Source organism: Salmo salar, chromosome 10 (assembly GCF_965601325.2).
Source record: "Salmo salar chromosome 10, fSalSal1, whole genome shotgun sequence".
NCBI lineage: Eukaryota > Metazoa > Chordata > Actinopteri > Salmoniformes > Salmonidae > Salmo > Salmo salar.
In genome coordinates this window covers 73,184,422-73,203,655 of record NC_138300.1, presented here as the reverse complement: position 1 = coordinate 73,203,655, position 19,234 = coordinate 73,184,422, and the positions used below count along the sequence as shown (strand labels likewise).

The 19,234-nt window shown below is 40.4% G+C and overlaps 2 protein-coding genes across 10 annotated transcripts in view; both read left to right on the top strand.

Annotated features, from left to right (window-relative positions):
* Positions 1-15,149, top strand: part of phf21ab (PHD finger protein 21Ab) — a 74,408-nt gene extending 59,259 nt beyond the window's left edge. For 4 of the 6 annotated variants that reach the window (XM_014123996.3, XM_014123997.3, XM_014123995.3 and 1 more), the window contains 4 exons: positions 6,388-6,543; positions 6,957-7,032; positions 7,204-7,307; positions 9,672-15,149. In XM_014123996.3, coding sequence (XP_013979471.2) covers positions 6,388-6,543; positions 6,957-7,032; positions 7,204-7,307; positions 9,672-10,406 — 1,071 coding nt within the window. In that variant the 3' untranslated portion in view covers positions 10,407-15,149. The remainder of the gene's footprint in view (positions 1-6,387; positions 6,544-6,956; positions 7,033-7,203; positions 7,308-9,671) is intronic. The other 2 variants (XM_014123999.3, XM_014124000.3) reach the window with 1 other exon arrangement.
* A 490-nt stretch (positions 15,150-15,639) lies between these two features.
* The window catches only part of prdm11 (PR domain containing 11), a 29,726-nt gene continuing 26,131 nt past the window's right edge, over positions 15,640-19,234 (top strand). For all 4 annotated transcript variants that reach the window (XM_014123994.3, XM_014123993.3, XM_014123992.3 and 1 more), the window contains exons 1-3: positions 15,640-15,843; positions 17,470-17,585; positions 18,814-18,914. In XM_014123994.3, the coding sequence (XP_013979469.1) occupies positions 17,470-17,585; positions 18,814-18,914 (217 nt within the window). In that variant the 5' untranslated portion in view covers positions 15,640-15,843. The remainder of the gene's footprint in view (positions 15,844-17,469; positions 17,586-18,813; positions 18,915-19,234) is intronic.

Sequence of the window (19,234 nt, the reverse complement as noted above, 5' to 3'; positions counted from 1 at the left end):
AGCTCAAATAAGCAAAGATAAATGACAGTCCATCACTACTTTCAGACCTGAAGGTCAGTCAATGCGGAACATTTCTTCAAGTGCAGTTGCAAAAAACATCAAGCATTATGATGAGACTGGCTCTCATGAGGAAAGGAAGACCCAGAGTTACCTCTGCTGCAGAGAATAATTTCACTGCACCTCAGATTGCAGCCCAAATAAATGCTTCAGAGTTTGTGTAACAGACGCATCTCAACATCAACTGTTCAGAGGAGACTGTGAATCAGGCCTTCATGGTTGAATTGCTGCAAAGAAACCACTACTAAAAGACACCAAGAAGAAGAGACTCGCTTGGGCCAAGAAACACATGCAATGGACATTAGACCGGTGGAAATGTTCTTTGGTCTGATGAGTCCAAATGTGAGAGTTTTGGTTCCAAACGCTGTGTCTTTGAGACGCAGAGTAGGTGAACGGATGACCTCCGCATGTGTGGGTCCCACCGTGGAGCATGGAGGAGGTGGTGTGGGGGAGCTTTGCTTGTGACACTGTCAGTGATTTTAATTAGAATTCATGGCAGACTTAACCAGCATGGCTACCACAGCGTTCTGCAGCGATACGCCATACCATCTGGTTTGGGCTTAGTGGGACTATCATTTGTTTTTCAACAGGATAATGACCCAAAACACACATCCAGGTTGTGTAAGGGATATCTGACCAAGGAGAGCGATGGAGTGCTGCATCAGATGACCTGGCCTCCACAAACACCCGACATCGACCCAATTGAGATGGTTTGGGATGATTTGGACCGGAGAGTGAAGGAAAAGCAGCCAATAAGTGCTCAGCGTATGTGGGAACGCCTTCAAGACTGTTGGAAAAACATACCTCATGAAGCTGGCTGAGAGAATGCCAAGAGTGTGCAAAGCTGTCAAGGCAAAGGGTGGCTAATCTGAAGGATATAAAATATAACATATATTTTGATTTGTTTAACACTTATTTGTTTCCTGCATGGTTCCATGTGTTATTTCATAGTTTTGATGTCTTCACTATTATTCTGCGTTGTAGACAATAGTACTAATATAGAAAACCCTTGAATGAGTAGGTGTGTGCAAACTTTTGACTTGTACTGTATATGTATGTAAAACAGCCCTACAACGATACTCAGAAAATTGATTTCTTAAGTTTGATGAAAGAACATTAATGGAAGCACCACATGAAATGCATGTGCACCCAAAAGATGAGATTTCTTTCATGGAAAGACTGTTACTCTATTGAAAGGAGTATAAACTACAATGATTCCGGCAAAACAATTGCCTAGGCTCTGAAGACTGAGCTGCCTCATTGCACCCCAGCAAAACTATCTTACATTTAGGCTATTGTTTATATGTCTATTTCACACTATGTTGAGGTAAAAAATCTGAGTATAATGCTTGTATGGATGTCAACCCCAATACATGTTCATGTCATCATCAATCAACTGCATTACAGTTAAACTACCACCGATTTATGTATGCTAGTTATGCTACCAGCTTATACGAATGGGAGTTAGCATTTAGCGGTCCCTTTTTCTAAACCTGAAAAGGGACAACTTCTAAATGTTATTCAGCAAAAACAGACAAATACAGTTGTCGGAAGTTTACATACACTTAGGTTGGAGTCATTAAAACTCGTTTTTCAATCACTCCACAAATTTCTTGTTAACAAACTATAGTTTTGGCAAGTCGGTTAGGACATCTACAGTGGGGGGGAAAAGTATTTGATCCCCTGCTGATTTTGTACATTTGCCCACTTACAAAGAAATGATCAGTCTATAATTTGAATGGTAGGTTTATATGAACAGTGAGAGACAGAATAACAACAAAAAAATCCAGAAAAACGCATGTCAAAAATGTTATAAAATGATTTGCATTTTAATGAGGGAAATAAAAATTTGATATTAAATATTTGACTCCCTCCACAGATTTTCTATAGGATTAAGGTCTGGAAACTGGCTAGGTCACTCCAGGACCTTAATGTGCTACTTCTTGAGCCACTCCTTTGTTGCCTTGGCTGTGTGTTTTGGGTCATTGTCATGCTGGAATACCCATCCACGACCCATTTTCAATGCCCTGGCTGAGGGAAGAAGGTTCTCACCCAAGATTTGACAGTACATGGCCCCGTCAAATGATGCGGTGAAGTTGTCCTGTCCCCTTAGTAGAAAAACACTCCCAAAGCATAATGTTTCCACCTCCATGTTGGACGGTGGAGATGGTGTTCTTGGGGTCATAGGCAGCATTCCTCCTCCTCCAAACACGGCGAGTTGAGTTGATGCCAAAGAGCTCCATTTCGGTCTCATCTGACCACAACACTTTCACCAGTTGTCCTCTGAATCATTCAGATGTTCATTGGCCAACTTCAGATGGGCATGTATATGTATTCTTGAGCAGGGGGACCTTGCGGGCGCTGCAGGATTTCAGTCCTTCACGGCGTAGTGTTACCAACTGTTTTCTTGATGACTATGGTCCCAGCTGCCTCGAGATCATTGACAAGATCCTCCCGTGTAGTTCTGGGCTGATTCCTCACCGTTCTCATGATCATTGCAACTCCACGAGGTGAGATCTTGCATGGAGCCCCAGGCCAAGGGAGATTGACAGTTCTTTTTTGTTTCTTCCATTTGCAAATAATCACACCAAATGTTGTCACCTTCTCACCAAGCTGCTTGGCGATGGTCTTGTAGCCCATTCCAGCCTTGTGTAGGTCTACAATCTTGTCCCTGACATCTTTGGAGAGCTCTTTGGTCTTGGCCATGGTGGAGAGTTTGGAATCTGATTGATTGATTGCTTCTGTGGACAGGTGTCTTTTATACAGGTAACAAGCTGCGGTTAGGAGCACTCCCTTTGAGTGTGCTCCTAATCTCAGTTTGTTACCTGTATAAAAGACACCTGGGATCCAGAAATCTTTCTGATTGAGAAGGGGTCAAATACTTATTTCCTTCATTTAAAAATGCGTTTTTCTCGATATTTTTGTTGTTATTCTGTCTCTCACTGTTCAAATAAACCTAACATTAAAATTATAGACTGATCATTTCTTTGTCAGTGGGCAAACATACAAAATCAGCAGGGGATCAAAAACTTTTTCCCCCCACTGTACTTTGTGCATGACGCAAGTCATTTTTCCAACAATTCTTTACAGACAGATTATTTCAATTATAAATCACTGTATCACAATTCCAGTGGGTCAGAAGTTTACATACACTAAGTTGACAGTGCCTTTAAAAAGCTTGGAAAATTCCAGAAAATTGTCATGGCTTTAGAAGCTTCTGATAGGCTAATTGACGTCAATTGGAGGTGTACCTGTGGATGTATTTCAAGGCCTACCTTCAAACTCAGTGCCTCTTTGCTTGACGTCATGAGAAAATCAAAAGAAATCAGCCAAGACCTCAGGGGAAAAAATTGTACACCTCCACAAGTCTGGTTCATCCTTGGGAGCAATTTCCAAACGCCTGAAGGTACCACGTTCATCTGTACAAACAATAGTATGCAAGTATAAACACCATGGGACCACGCAGCCGTCATACCACTCAGGAAGGAGACGCATTCTGTCTCCTAGAGATGAACGTACTTTGGTGCGAAAAGTGCAAATCAATCCCAGAACCACAGCAAAGGACCTTGTGAAGATGCTGGAGGAAACAGATACAAAAATATCTATATCCACAGTAAAAAGAGTCCCCTATCGTCATAACCTGAAAGGCCGCTCAGCAAGGAAGAAGCCATTGCTTCCAAAACCGCCATAAAAAAGCCAGACTATGGTTTGCAACTGCACATGGGGACAAAGATTGTACTTTTTGGAGAAATGTCCTCTGGTCTAATGAAACTGAAATAGAACTGTTAGGCCATATTGACCATCGTTATGTTTGGAGGAAAATGGGGGAGGCTTGCAAGCCGAAGAACACAAGCACAGGGGGGGCAGCATCATGTTGTGGGGGTGCTTTGCTGCAGGAGGGACTGGTGCACTTCACAAAATAGATGGCATCATGAGGAAGGACAATTATGTGGATATATTGAAGCAACATCTCAAGACATCAGTCAGGAAGTTAAAGCTTGGTCGCAAATGTGTCTTCCAAATGGACAATGACCACAAGCATACTTCCAAAGTTGTGGCAAAATGGCTTAAGGACAACAAAGTCAAGGTGTTGGAGTGGCCATCTCAAAGCCCTGACCTCAATCCTATAGAAAATTTGTGGGCAGAACTGAAAAAGCGTGTGCGAGCAAGGAGGCCTACAAACCTGACTCAGTTACACCAGCTCTGTCAGGAGGAATGGGCCAAAATTCACCCAACTTATTGTGGGAAACTTGTGGAAGGCTAACTGAAACATTTGACCCAAGTTAAACAATTTAAAGGCAATGCTACCGAATACTAATTGAGTGTGTATAATCTTCTGACCCACTGGGAATGTGATGAAAGAAATAAAAGCTGAAATAAATCATTCTCTCTACTATTATTCTGACGTTTCACATTCTTAAAATAAATTGGTGATCCTAACTGACCTAAAACTGCATTTTTACTAGGATTAAATGTCAGGAATTGTGAACCTCAGTTTAAATGTATTTGGCTAATGTGTATGTAAAGTTCCTACTTCAACTGTATATCCAAATTGGATTTTAGTAACCACATTGTTAGCCTGTTACCATACGTATTTGACAAATATCCACTTTGTTAGATCAGATTTGTTCAATATGCGCCAATCCAGCGTCCTTCTATTCCCCCCACTGTCTGCATTCCATTGACCTCTTTACTGTGTCTATCCCCGTTACCTCCCCAATCTCTCTCTCTCCAGGAGTTCAAACTAATTTTCATGTCTTGAAATCCCTACACAAAGTTTCATGAAGATATTTTTTATTTGTGAACTTGTTCTGATAGCCTTTCGTCAAAGTTCTCCATGTTTGTTGTCAAGGAAGTGAGTTTGTGTGTTATACAGGATGTACCACACCCACTTACGTCAACCAACCATGTCTATGCGGAGCCCTGCACATTGTTAAACATTTTGGGAGGTGCGTTGCATCGGCGTGCCAAGCTCGGTTTGGCCTCTGGCGGCTCTGCAATTGTGTCAACCCTGAAAGCCAATATATGCTTATGGTTAGGGTAGGGATTTAGCGTGGGGACATCCCAAGATTTCCTGATATCACTAATCCTCAGTGAATGATGTCAAGTGTTCTCACAGCTAGTTAGCTGGGGGTGGCGAAACGTGAATAGGAACCGGTCCCTGACATGTGACAACCCATGCATCAAAACGTAGCTTCGAAGCGTTACTTTGTAACCTGCTATGTTTGTTTTTGTGTCTCTGAGAAAAATTCATTGACAGAGCTTGAGGAATACCCTTCGCAAAAAGTAAATATAACCCACCAGATTTCGCAGGCTTCGCTAAAGGGCTGTAATGTTAACGTTACCACAGTTGAATGTTCCTAGCACGGCACTTGCTTTATGTTTGGGCATAGCATCCATTGTTTGTCACAACACCCAACATCACACTTCACGTAACAGTTTGTGACCAGTGCGCATTTGACACTTTATTGAGCTGGCAAGCTTCTATCTACTCGGCACTCACCGTAGAAGCAGTAACAGTTAGTTTACAGTAGTTCACACTCCTCTCCGACTGGTGTAGTTGCATTGGGTGATAGTGTCCAGCCAAAGCAAGACTGGCATATAGCCATGTAAAGAGCACCCTGTTCAGGACATATAATGAAATGCACCAAAAAAAGTCACCTAAGAAGGACGCCTTTTTTCTTCATCTTATATCGGTCCTTTTCTGTAGATTAAATGCCGACACACATACATCCATGAAAGGTAAATATCGGTCAACTGATATATCGGTTGGGCTCTCCAATTCATAGTTGGTTTGAGTTTTTTCATTCATTGAAATTTGGAGCTAATGAAATGTTTCGGATTGTCCAATTTGACTGACTAGCCCCATAGGGATTTCCAAACCAAATTTAGCATTGTCAGTGCGTGTTGGGCATTACGATCGGGTCTCTTGCAGTTGTGCTCCAAATTTATGATTACTTGGATGCTGTGGGCATGTTGGCAGGATTTAAATAAACGCAACCCAACGAAAACTGTTACATACCATTAATTCCTTGATATACCCTTTTTTCTAATTATCTCGCAAATCTCCGAGACTGAATTTATTTCCAAAATGATCTAACACTTTGTAGTCCATTTTGATACTAGAATAAATGTGACTCTTCTCCATGCCACATAAGCCGTCTTCAGCCACTTTTTAAGTGTTTTCTTTAAACGCCACAAAGACCCTAATATAATTCGATAATCCTGAAATCAACAAACATGGCCCCTCCCCTCTGCCCTGCCTCTGCACACCTGATTGGTCAGGCCTAGACGGGCAGTGAAACTGATTGGTGCAATTCTTCCTGACAGGGAGACATCCATGAGGATTTCTGCACTGTGTGCAGACGCAGTGGCCAGTTGCTCATGTGTGACACATGCTCACGTGTCTATCACCTGGACTGCCTGGACCCACCCCTGAAAACCATTCCTAAAGGCATGTGGATCTGTCCCAAATGTCAAGACCAGGTAAACGCAGCACCCGACCTACTGATCAGGGGGGGGGCATGGCCCTGCGGTTCAGTGGTCTAGATCTGAAAAATTGGTTGCCTTTTCAAAGTGGGCAATTGCCACAGAATTGTCCACAGGTTATCCAGAAATGTAATCTTCCCCTTAGGCTGTCATCAGCTAGGCCTTTTTCCTAAACGACAACATTAAGATATGGCTATTCAAGAAGGAACGGCTTCAACATAATTCAATATTGTTTTATGTAATTCTTTCCCATTCATTTTTTTAGTGAATGATGGCATCTTACACTCCCATCTGATTTTGTTTGTTTGTCCATCGTGACATCACCAGAGGGTGACCAGAGAAATGTTCTCTTCCATGTCTAGGTAATGTCGTGACTTCACAATACAACAAAGCTGTGCTCTTCTCTCCAGATATTGAAAAAAGAAGATGCAATTCAATGGCCGGGAACATTGGCTATTGTTCATTCCTACATCGCCTATAAAGAAGGTAGGAATAGCACACCAAAGACCTTGTGCCTCGACAAACATGAAATGTGTGGTTGGGCTACATTCAGCTGAAGCTGTAGTAGATGGAACAGTTCTGTCACTGGCATCTCAAACAACCAAATTGCCTTTTAAATCTCAGTGTTGTCTATGTGTTGTTTCTGTTTCCTAACAGCTAAAGAAGAGGAGAAACAAAAGCTAATTAAGTGGAGTGCTGAGCTGAAACTGGAGCGGGAGCAGTTGGAACAAGGAGTCAAACAACTCAGCAACTCTATAACGGTAAGCTCCATAGTAACAGCAGTTGGCCTTTGTAAGCGAGTTGTTTCCAGGTGGCCGTACTGGAATAGATGGAAGTGGCTCAGATCTTGAATAATAGTGTCAGCTAGATATTTCACGTAACTACCCCTATTGCTCTCATCAGAGACGCAAACTCGACCCTGTGGTATCGCGATGCTACTTGGTATCGTGATACTTGACCTGTTATGAAATTGATAGTAAAATGTTGGTATTGTGACAACCCCACTCTAAAAATAGGCACATTTGTTTGCAGTTAACACCGATTTTTCACGTGTTTCCATGCAAAAAAAACATTTGTCACCTTTTTTGGCCCTAAGCAGTTTGCATCCCTGTCTGATGCTCTCTTGGCTTAAAAAGAAAAACCGATAATGCCCAGAGATACTGATGGCTGACGTTAAATTACATTTAAATAGAACTGCATTAAAAAAAAATTGCACACTGTTAGCAAAGTTTTCTAGCTACATAGCCAAATGCTAGCTAATTGGCTAAAGTCCTACAGTTTGCCGTTTAATTAGCTATCCTAATACTGTAGCTGATTTCTAAAAACTTCGCATTTATAATAACCGCACTAGTAGTGCTATAGTTAGAGTTCAGTCATTGGCCACGATGGAGACTAAGCTAGCTTGCTATCTTGCTTGTTAGCAAGCGAATGTGGGTCTGTCAGGAACAAACATAATAAAAGATGGAGCTATGACTAGTTTTGTGGAATCTTAATCTGACAGCAAAATATTTCTGTAAGCAATGAAGAATCCATTTGACACCAGATAAGGTGCAGTGACGTAAAATAATGGTCTCAGTATAGAGTATTTTGAAACTGTTTTTAACCTCTATGGGCTAGGTGGGACGCTTGCGTCCCACCTACGTAACAGCCACTGGCAGCCTGTGGCGCGATTTTCAAAACCTTAAAAATCCTATTACTTCAATTTCTCAAACATATGACTATTTTACAGCTATTTAAAGACAAGACTCTCGTTAATCTAACCACACTGTCCGATTTCAAAAAGGCTTTACAACGAAAGCAAAACATTAGATTATGTCAGCAGAGTACCAAGCCAGAAATAATCAGACACCCATTTTTCAAGCCAGCATATAATGTCACCAAAACCCAGAAGACAGCTAAATGCAGCACTCACCTTTGATGATCTTCATCAGATGACAACCCTAGGACATTATGTTATACAATACATGCATGTTTTGTTCAATCAAGTTCATATTTATATAAAAAACCAGCTTTTTACATTAGCATGTGACGTTCAGAACTAGCATACCCCCCGCAAACTTCCGGGGAATTCGCTAACATTTTACTAAATTACTCACGATAAACGTTCACAAAAAGCATAACAATTATTTTAAGAATTATAGATACAGACCTCCTCTATGCACTCGATATGTCCGATTTTAAAATAGCTTTTTGGTGAAAGCACATTTTGCAATATTCTAAGTACATAGCCCAGGCAAGTAGACACCCGGCAAGTTTAGCACTCACCATAATCATATTTACTATTATAAAAGTTTGATTACCTTTTGTTGTCTTCGTCAGAATGCACACCCAGGACTGCTACTTCAATAACAAATGTTGGTTTGGTCCAAAATAATCCATCGTTATATCCGAATAGCGGCGTTTTGTTCGTGCGTTCCAGACACTATCCGAAATAGTAAAGAAGTGTCGCACGCATGGCGCAATTCGTGACAATAAAATTCTAAATATTCCATTACCGTACTTCGAAGCATGTCAACCGCTGTTTAAAATCAATTTTTACGACATTTTTCTCGTAGAAAAGCGATAATATTCCGACAGGGAATCTCCTTTTCGGCAAACAGAGGAAAAAATCCCAAAGGCGGGGGCGGTCGGGTCACGCGCATAAGCCCAGTGTCCCTTGATCGGCCACTTGAGAAAGGCGATAATGTGTTTCAGCCTGGGGCTGGAATGACGACATTCTGTTTTTTCCCGGGCTCTGAGCGCCTATGGACGACGTGGGAAGTGTCACGTTAGAGCAGAGATCCTTAGTAAATGATAGAGATGGAAAAGAAGTTCAAGAAATGGTCAGACAGGCCACTTCCTGTAAAGGAATCTCTCAGGTTTTGACCTGCCATTTGAGTTCTGTTATACTCACAGACACCATTCAAACAGTTTTAGAAAATTTAGGGTGTTTTCTATCCATATGTAATAAGTATATGCATATTCTAGTTACTGGGTAGGAGTGGTAACCAGATTAAATCGGGTATGTTTTTTATCCAGCCGTGTCAATACTGCCCCCTAGCCCTAACAGGTTTTAAGTGACTATTGGATTCATTTAAGTGTGTTAATTTATTATTATTTAACCCTGTTTCCTCCCCTCTAAATAGAAATGCATGGAGACCAAAAACATCATCCTGTCTCGACAGAAAGAAATGCAAGTTTCGTTGGAGAAGGTCAAACACCTGGTCCGCCTCATTCAGGCTTTCAGTTTCAGTCAAACCATGGAGACCGAAGGTACAGGTGCCATCACAGAAGATGTTACAAAGAACATCACGAGGGCCAAGGATGCAATTGTCCCTACTGAAAATGCTGTGGACACAGTCAACACAGAGGCTGTAGCAGAAGTCAATATCCAGTCTGTGTATGGGGTGAAGACCAAGGTCACAGCACAGGACAGCAGCGATGTTGAAGACGGAAAGGAGGAGATTGTAGCTGATGTTACCACCAAGACGGTAGCAGGAGTTAGCGCTGAGCCTGTTGCCGGGATCAGCACCATGGCTACAGTGGACAGCCGTGTTGAACCCGCGGCTGAGGTCAACACCGCTGAGGAAGTGACTGAGGCCGAGACGAAAGCCACAACAGTGGTCAGTGCAGAGGACTCTACTGGGGTCACGACCAATGGCACCACTGACCTTGTGTGTACTGACCAGAGCTGTACTAGCAACACAAACACCAACCCTGAGAACAAGGTCACCACCACTAACAACACAGAGCAGGTGGTAGAAGAGGAACAGGAAGAGAACACAAACGATGATGGCAGCAGCACCAACAACAGCAAAACCTCAGAACCTTCCCAGAAATCTTTGCCAGCTCTTCTCGACAGTTTGGACAATAAAGAGTAACGCTCTCTTAGATCGACCCCACCCCCACATTAAAAAATGACTTTTGCTTTCAGCTTTGAAAGGTGCCCGACGTTGCCAATCTATATAAATGTTACTTGTTTTCAATGTATTGTCAGACTGTGTCAATAGTAAATCTACAGCTCGAGTCTGAGATTGCTTTTGGATGCTGTAGGCTATTATACCCCAAGCATGGGTGAAAGGGTGGTTTGTGTACCAGTGTCATGCCAATTAAGGATAGAAAGAATAGTAGTAATGCTAAAAGTAAGATAATTTATAACATCACACCATTGTGTGCCTGCAACAGCTGCCCTCAGAACTCTCGTGGGTTTTTTTTTTTTTTTTTAGGTTGTCATGTTCCTGGGGAGGCAGGTTAGAGATGTCCAAAGACTGCTGCACCGAGAATGTGTTTCTCTGGCATTAAATGAGAGAAACATCAAACCAAAAGATTGGCAAAACAGCTGAGGACAGGGCTTTGAAAAATTCTAAAGCATCAGTATTTAAGTGGGAAACATTGAGGCGCCAGTTGAGCGTCATTGAAAATCAAACATGTAAAACAAGAGAGCCTTCAGTTATCCCATTACCTTCCTCCCTTTTCCCCATTCTCAACCTTACATGACCAATAACTATTGACCCATTTACACAACACCTCAGGCAAAAAAAAAAGCAACGTCCACGTGCTTTTGAAGTATGAGGCAGACTGCTTATAGAGCTTGCTGACCAGAGCCTTGCTGAGGAAGACCCAGGTAACAAAGACGGTCATCTCAAGAGACAGTGGAGTCAGATCACACATGGTAGCTTAAAGTTTTCAAATGGTGTAGGTCCAGTGCAGTGATTTGAATTTCATTCGTGAGTCAGTGTCAACTGTGAGCACTAAATGTTAAATTGCAATAATGTTGCAATGTCAAAAACAAACACACAAAAATATCTATATCTGGGGTGTGTTTCTTCTTTTATAGGAAAAGATATTCAGGTCTTCCTAGTCTTAAAAAATAAGTGCATTTCTGTTTCATAAAACAGTTGTTTGTTATTAAATGTGTTTAACTTGCATAGTTTATGCAAGTAATTATCTTTTAAAAGAGGTGACCTTTGCATATTATGAAATGTATGTTTTTGTTTAATTCTGAACTGCCAAAATGCTATTGTATCCAAATATAGCAGGGACATGTCCACTAACTGTATGGAAAGATCAAGGAAAAAATGGAATATTCAATACCATCTCAGCAATTGGCAATACCTGGTAAATAAGCATGAGTGCTTATTCAACAATCTCATCAAAATATATTTATTTCCTGGAAAATGGAGTGTGTTGCAGCCCATTTTGGTGGTGGTAAGGAAAAAAACACAAATCCTGAGATTAAAGCACAAGCTTCTGCATAACAAATGTGTGCTGAAAAGCTTTTTTGTATGTTACATATAGAACATAACAGTATGCATTTTGTTCGTTGTCATGTAATTTATCCCCAACTTGCCAATATTTTTGTATTACCCAACTTATCTTTGAGGGTGAGACTGAGGCCTTGTGCAGCAGAAATTGTCTTGCTTTCCTACCCATGAAACATGCTTGGATAACAGAGCTGACCAATGAACCTATCCCTAAATACTCAATAGATTTGTGCTTCCACTGGTATTTGTTTTTTAATGCGCCATCAACATATCTGTCCAATGTTTTATAATTTGTGGGGCCAGTACCCAGTTTTTTCCCCACTTGTTTTCGACCAAGTTGTCCATGAATTGTTCAGCAACTTTTGAGGTTAGGACCATTCAGGAGACTGGTGATATATATTATTAGAGCATGTGTCAGGTCTCAATTGAAATGAATATTATTATTTTTATGCTATACTGTTGCGCATTGCAGAGTGCACAGACGGCAACATACATATCATGTTGACTTCAATCCATGACCAATCGACATGTCTTTGGAGAATGTTTTCTGTTTTGAAAACAGGGACATTAAATTCCAGAAATTCTACATTCAAGGGACCGAATTTTTTTCAACATTGCAATTTTTCTTTCTTAGCTATGTTAAAAGAAAAAGATTTATAAATGTTGAGTCAATCAAAATGCAGTTTTTTAAACGCATCTTAATGGAAGAGTTTGACCAAGAGATGCAATCACCTGCAATGGCTATACTTTCTTGTCTTGTACTTTCTCATAGATTGAATGAAGGGATTCTTTGCCTTCTGAGTCTCACACAGTACTCTTACGGATATATCTTCACCAAGGAAACACTGCATAGATTGGCTGGATGTCAAACATTTTTCATACCGTTTCCCTTGAATAGAACAAAGTATTCAGACATCCACTTCACATTCATATGTTTTTGTCTTTGTTAAGCCTGAACTTATGTTACAGAGAAACTTGACCTTTCCCCTTTTTAGGTACCTCGAGTGCCTTTCTTCCAACAGCATATTTTGTCTCTTGACTTGCACTGTGGCTTGTATTATTACCTTACTACACACAAACACACTGGTCTAGCTCTTGTCCTATGTTATCCCCATGTGATATCATATCCGCCCACAAAATTCTGAATCTTCAGCAAACATATGCATCTGAATTATAGAGCACAATTTGAATATGCATAATGAAAAAAAATTCTTATAAAACTTTGGACTTTTAAGTTTTTTTTTTTTCCACATGTAGTCTGTATAGCAGCTGCCCTAAATGTATTTTATTTTTTGTTATCTCTTAAGGTGAATTCAATTCATTTTGAAATATCTGTAATGGGTAATTCCTGTAAAACATGGGCAAATCTGTGGTTTGTTCATAATGTACACCACTCAGTAGTTTGTTCAAGTGTCACAGGCACTGGTACAATATTTATGGAGGATTATTCACAAGCTCTTGTATAAGAAATGGAACATGTGACTGTTAGAATGGTATGTTTTGTTGTGATGCACTTTTGGTTGAATTCCCACCCAGTATTATTTTTATACGGTCCCGTCCACCCCAAAAGATGATGTGTGTGTGTGTGTGTATATAATATGAAATAGAAATAATCCCGATATCTTCTTACCCTGAATTTACCTCCCCATTGTTGAGATTCTACAGAAGCATTCTAGTCTAGTCAGCATTAAAACTCCGTAAGTACAGTGCCAGTGATCATTCCTTGTCCTCTTTTTGTTCCCTCCTTGTGCAGCTTTTTCTTTTCTCACCCATTCTTTTGTATTTGTCGTGCAGTAAGTTTCATCAAATCAGGTCAAATGAATTGAGCCTTTGCCTGTGTGCGTTAAAAAAAAACAGCACCCTGATTGGATAAACTTCTTAAACCCCCTTAGCACCATCTTTCCAATCAGTCCAACAGAAAGCATGCCTTCTTATGCAAGTTTTTTTTTTTTTATACAAATGTTTGTCAAACTTTTTTAATATGCATTAACCTTCTGTTTATTTTCTAAAGGTTGTGAAATTAGTCACTTCATTTTACATTCTGGCAACATGCCATAACTAGTATACACAGTAGACATCTCAATAGAAGAAAATTGAAGTTTTTTTAAACACCATTTGATGTGGCATCTCTGGCAATAGTGTGTTATATTTGGAATTCTCTAATGGCAGAGGATTTTAATGCCATGAACTGTGAAGTCTGTAATTGAGGAAAAAACATCATATAAGATGTAATGAAAGTGCAGTGTCTTTTGGCTCATTCTTCTCAAGGACCATTTTCTATAAAATGTTTGCCTTCGCTAATGCACCATGCTGAATGTTATTGTTCGGGACATGGGGTGGGGATAGTTGGAAGTGGTCTAAAATGGTCTTGTCTAAAATTGTTGAGTGCATTGTCGTGTAAAAAAAAAAAAAAAAAAAAAAGACGAAAAAAATACATTCAGTTAAAGTACTCGAGCTCTTAAACCAATATACCCAAAGAATATTGCAAATGTACATTTATATTTGGAAGCCATTATGCATTTGATACATATCAGTTCATAGTGAGGCTATGTTAATTTCTGCTTCAGTATAGCGTGTACGTTCACGGATGTGAAGGAAAAAGTAGTTAGCAGCGGAGACGCACGTTGTTGGGCTAGAGGGTTGAAAAGTGAAAGAGTTTCTTTTATGCATAAAATTACATTTCCCGTTCATTCCAGAGTGAAACTTCACAGAACGATCCTGTAGAGTAGCTCACTTGTACATTCTCACAAGTGCATTATATTCTGTCAATGGCTTTTTTAATATAGTCTGGATTTTTGGTTCTTATGATATACCAAGTCATGATCGTGGCCTTCTAGTATTGTTGGTACATTTCATCATCCATAATACTCATCATTCATATGTTGTGACTTCCCTGTTGTGACACCTTGAGCTTCTTACCTCATCCACTGTAAATTCTATTGGAGGAGTTTCTTTTTTAACAGTGCAAAAAAGTGTCAAAAAAAGAAGCTTCCATTTGGTGAAAGATGATGCATTGTAGCGATACAAATAAACAAAGGTTCACCTGGTGTGCTGAATTATGTGTAAATTGTTAATTACACAACTGAATATTTGTAAAAAATTGTTTGTATTTTTTCATAATTTTAAAAGTGTGTATTTGACTTCTCTTCTGTTACAGATATTTTTTTGTTTGTTCGCCTGACATTGAGTGGTCCGTTGGGTTTCTTACCTCTCCTGTATTGAGCCAATTCTGTGATGAATAATTTGTATGCAGTGTTTAGAAAATACTGTAGGGAACATGGGAAGAAGTTGATATTAGGAGCATTTGATCAATTTGTATTTATTTATTTTATCATTTTGTTAATAAATTGTCAAAAGCAACCTGCCTTGTCATTTGTGTGTGTGTGTGTGTTAGGGTTTGTGGGGTCTAGATCTAGCGGCTTGTGGGAGAGGGAATAGTCCATATAGTTTCTGCAAAATTAAATGTTCTGTTTTCTACAATTTAACTATTTAGTTTTACTCAACTTTCATTTACATTTCAATCTCGTCTTGTGATTGTCCATTATCTGTTGGTCTGGTTTGATTGTGTACATTTTCCAATTATTTCAAACCATAGTGCCGAAACCAGTCTATTTGAGGACATAAAAATTTAGGTCAGTTTCTCCATGTACCCTGTAAAACTTGATTTACTTTTAGCTTGGAACAATTCTACAGTTTAGTTGCTGAGCATTCCGCCTCAAGGTTGTTTCTCTCACGCCCAGACAGCAGCTCCAGCAATGCGCGTTACACAAAAGGTGAGTAATTTTTCACCAGCGATACATATTTTTGTACTGCGCCTTTCATCTCTGAATTCAAGTAGCTTTCTTCCGTTTTCCATGTCATTTCCTGTAATAAAAAGATGGTGGTCGAAGCGGTTGACTCGTAGCAATTATTTCTAATAAACACTGCATTGCCCTGGACTAGTGAAATCAAAGAGTGGCGGTCCGTCAACGGCGAGGATTACAGAGGCTTGAGTTGGGGTCGGGGATAACGTGTTCATCGCAGACCGTCCGAAGCACTGCAGATTCTGTAGAAGGTGAGTGTCTTACTAGCCAATGTGGCCAATGAAAAATGGCTTCCGAAAGCGTTAGGCAAATTGCCAATTGCCTGCAGACAGGAACCGAGGAAATATCTGGGAATAGCGCAGTGCAAGACACAGCTGGAGTCTGTCACATAGCATACATGTTGCTGTGCTTTTCCTTGTTATTGTGTAGGAACAGCAAACTTTGGCGATAGGTGTAAGTTTTTAAACATTTTTTTTTAGTATCATTGTAGCCCGTTTATGTTCCGTGTCTCTCTACTCACTAAACTCGAGCCTACTGAGAGCGGCAGTCTTACCGACCAATTAGATTTCGCTGCCGAAATATTTTGTGGGGATTTGTGCCGGAAGGTGCATTACCAACAACCGTGTGGGGCGGATATGGGTTTCTTGCGGTCACTTCGAACGTTTGATGTCCAGATATCCCGGGTTGCGTTGTTCTCAGAATACAAACTTTGCATTATATGTTTACAATGTAAACATATTTGCTTGGTCTGTAATGGTTTTTGCCTTTGAATGCATCTTGCATTATGAGAAACTGTACTCATTTTTTAAATGTATACATTTCAAAGACTGGATGTTAATTACAGTTTCCCCTATTGCATTGAGTCAGAGCGGAAGAGGTGAAGCGAGAGGGTATATTTCGCGTTCAAAACAACTAACTGGGAACTCGGAAATTTCCGAGTTCCCATGATTGGAAAGTCGGAATTCTGGAAAGAGGCCCAAGTTCCCGACTTGGAATTCCGAGTTGAATGACCATTCAAAACGATTTTACCTTGTCGGACCTCGTTTTTTCCCCGAGTTCCTAGTGTCTTAAACGCTCTGAAGTCTTAAATCAGAGATTTAGACAGTTAACCCACTGTTCCCAGGCCGTCATTGTAAATAAGAATTTGTTCTTAACTGATTTACCTAGTTAAATAATAAAAAAATTCTAACATTTTCGAGTCCGAGCTCCCTGTCTAAAATCGGTCCACGAAAATGACACCACCAAGTGGGTAATTTTTGTATGGAGGTAATAAGTATCGAATTTGGTCAACACATTTTTTTTGGGTTATTGCTAATTTGCTATGTGAGGCTTGTTCTATGAGATCATCTTCATCAGCTAACGTCACTTTTTGTGGATTTTGAAGCATTTATGTAAAACAACCACAAAGCACAGCTTCATAAAGGTTATGTTAACTGACTTGTCTAGTTAAATAAATAAAGTTAAGAACAAACCCTGGACGACGCTGGGCCAATTGTGCGCCGCCCTATGGGACTCCCAAGCACGACCGGTTGTGATACAGCCTGGATTTGAACCAGGGACTGTAGTGACGCCTCTTGCGCTGAGATGCAGTGCCTTAGACCGCTCCACCACTCGGGAGCCTGAGTGATATTGACAGAGTGACCGCCACTCGGGAACTGACTGATATTATCTCAGATCAAAACGTGTAAGATTTCATAAACCTGTGTTATCACCTTATTTCTGAGTTTATTCCAAAACCCTATTAATTTTGCCCATAAGAATGGCTGAAGGAAGTGGAGGTAAATCATTTGTTTTTTTGGACTAAGCTGGTAAGCTCTGACAGTATACGGTGTATGAGGTTGTATGTAGGTCACTGTTTTTCCTTGTGTTATTTGCAGATGAATTATGTGGGACTGAATTTGCACTCAGTGGGCCCACTTCCCTCCACAATGGCAGCATCGTCTGCCTATCAAACCGAGCCATCCTCAGAAGCCGGGCCCAACAGCAGCACCAGGTAGGGTGATGCTCCTCACCAGCTTCACAGACAAACAAGCTGTCCTGACTGATTTTATATATACTGAACAAAAATATAAATGCAACAATTTCATTTATTTTACTGAGTTACAGTTCATACAGTATGAGGGAATCAGTCATTTGAAATAAATGCATTATGCCTTAATCTATGCATTTCACATGACTGGGAATACAGATATGCATCTGTTGATCACATATACCTTAATAACATTGGGCCTCAGGATCTTGTCATGGTATTTTTGTGCATTCAAATTGCCATCGATAAAATGCAATTGTGTTCGTTGTCCGTAGCTTATGCCTGCCCATACCATAACCCACCGCCACAATGGGGCACTCTGTTCACAACGTTGACATCAGCAATCCGCTCGCCCACACGACGCCATACACGTGGTCTGCGGTTGTATGGCTGGTTGGACGTACTGCCAAATTCTCTAAAATGATGTTGGGAGGTGGCTTATGGTAGAGAAATGAACAATAAATTCTCTGGCAACAGCTCTGGTGGACATTACTGCAGTCAGCACGCCAATTGCCCACTCCCTCAACTTGAGGGCAATGTGTTGTGTGACACAACTGCACATTTTAGAGTGGCCTTTTATTGTCCCCAGCACAAGGTGTAATGATCATGCTGTTTAATCAGCTTCTTCATATGCCACACCTGTCAGGTGGATGGATTATCTTGGCAAAGGATAAACGCTCACTAACAGGGATGTAAACAAATGTGTGCACAATTTGAGAGAAATAAGCTTTTTGTGCTTTTGGAAAATCTCTGGGATCTTTTATTTCAGCTCATGAAACATGGGACCAACACTTTACATGTTGCGTTTATATTTTTTCAGTGTACATTCACATCAGCATCAACAGAGTTAACTGTACATTATACTGCCCTTATACCACAGCATTGTTGAGTACTAATTTCTGATTGGCTAGGGCATTCTAGAATGGTCATTCAAACCAGATAACGGGACAGTTGGAAAAGATATTGGGACACATTGCAATCATGACCCAATATGCGCCGTTGACATGCAGACATAAACAGCAATTTCTTGTCATGTTTCTCATAAAGGTTTTGGGATTAGGCAGCAACCAAGTTGACTAGTATTCAGTTATGCAGTGTTGCATTGTTCTTTGCATGCAATGTTGAAGAGAAGCTTTTCAACCCCATGTAGTGTATCATTAAATAATAATGTACTGTATGTGTCTTACCACAGCCTAATCAAAGACGAGTGTGAGTCCGAGGAACCAAGCAAGAAACTCAAGGTTGATCACGAGCACGGTGCCAGTGAGAGCCACCAAAAAGTAGACTTCTGGTGTAAGTGTCATCATATTTTTCCAACAATTCTCACGCTGAACATTGATGTTTACTCACATCAAAAACGGATCCATAGGGTAATAATTGTAATGAGGTAAAGCCATTTGAATTCAATCACTTTTTGACAGCATCCATTTTGATTTGAATGCCCATCATTTTTTGCCCATCGTAGAAGTTCACAGAAAGTGACTTTTTGGACCTGAATGCCAAAACCTTCAAGAGATAAAGGTGCTCAAAGTTGACACATTTTGCATACCCCACCATATCATGAGACATCCATGTCTTCATCACTGGAAAAGATAAACGCTTGAGATTGTAAA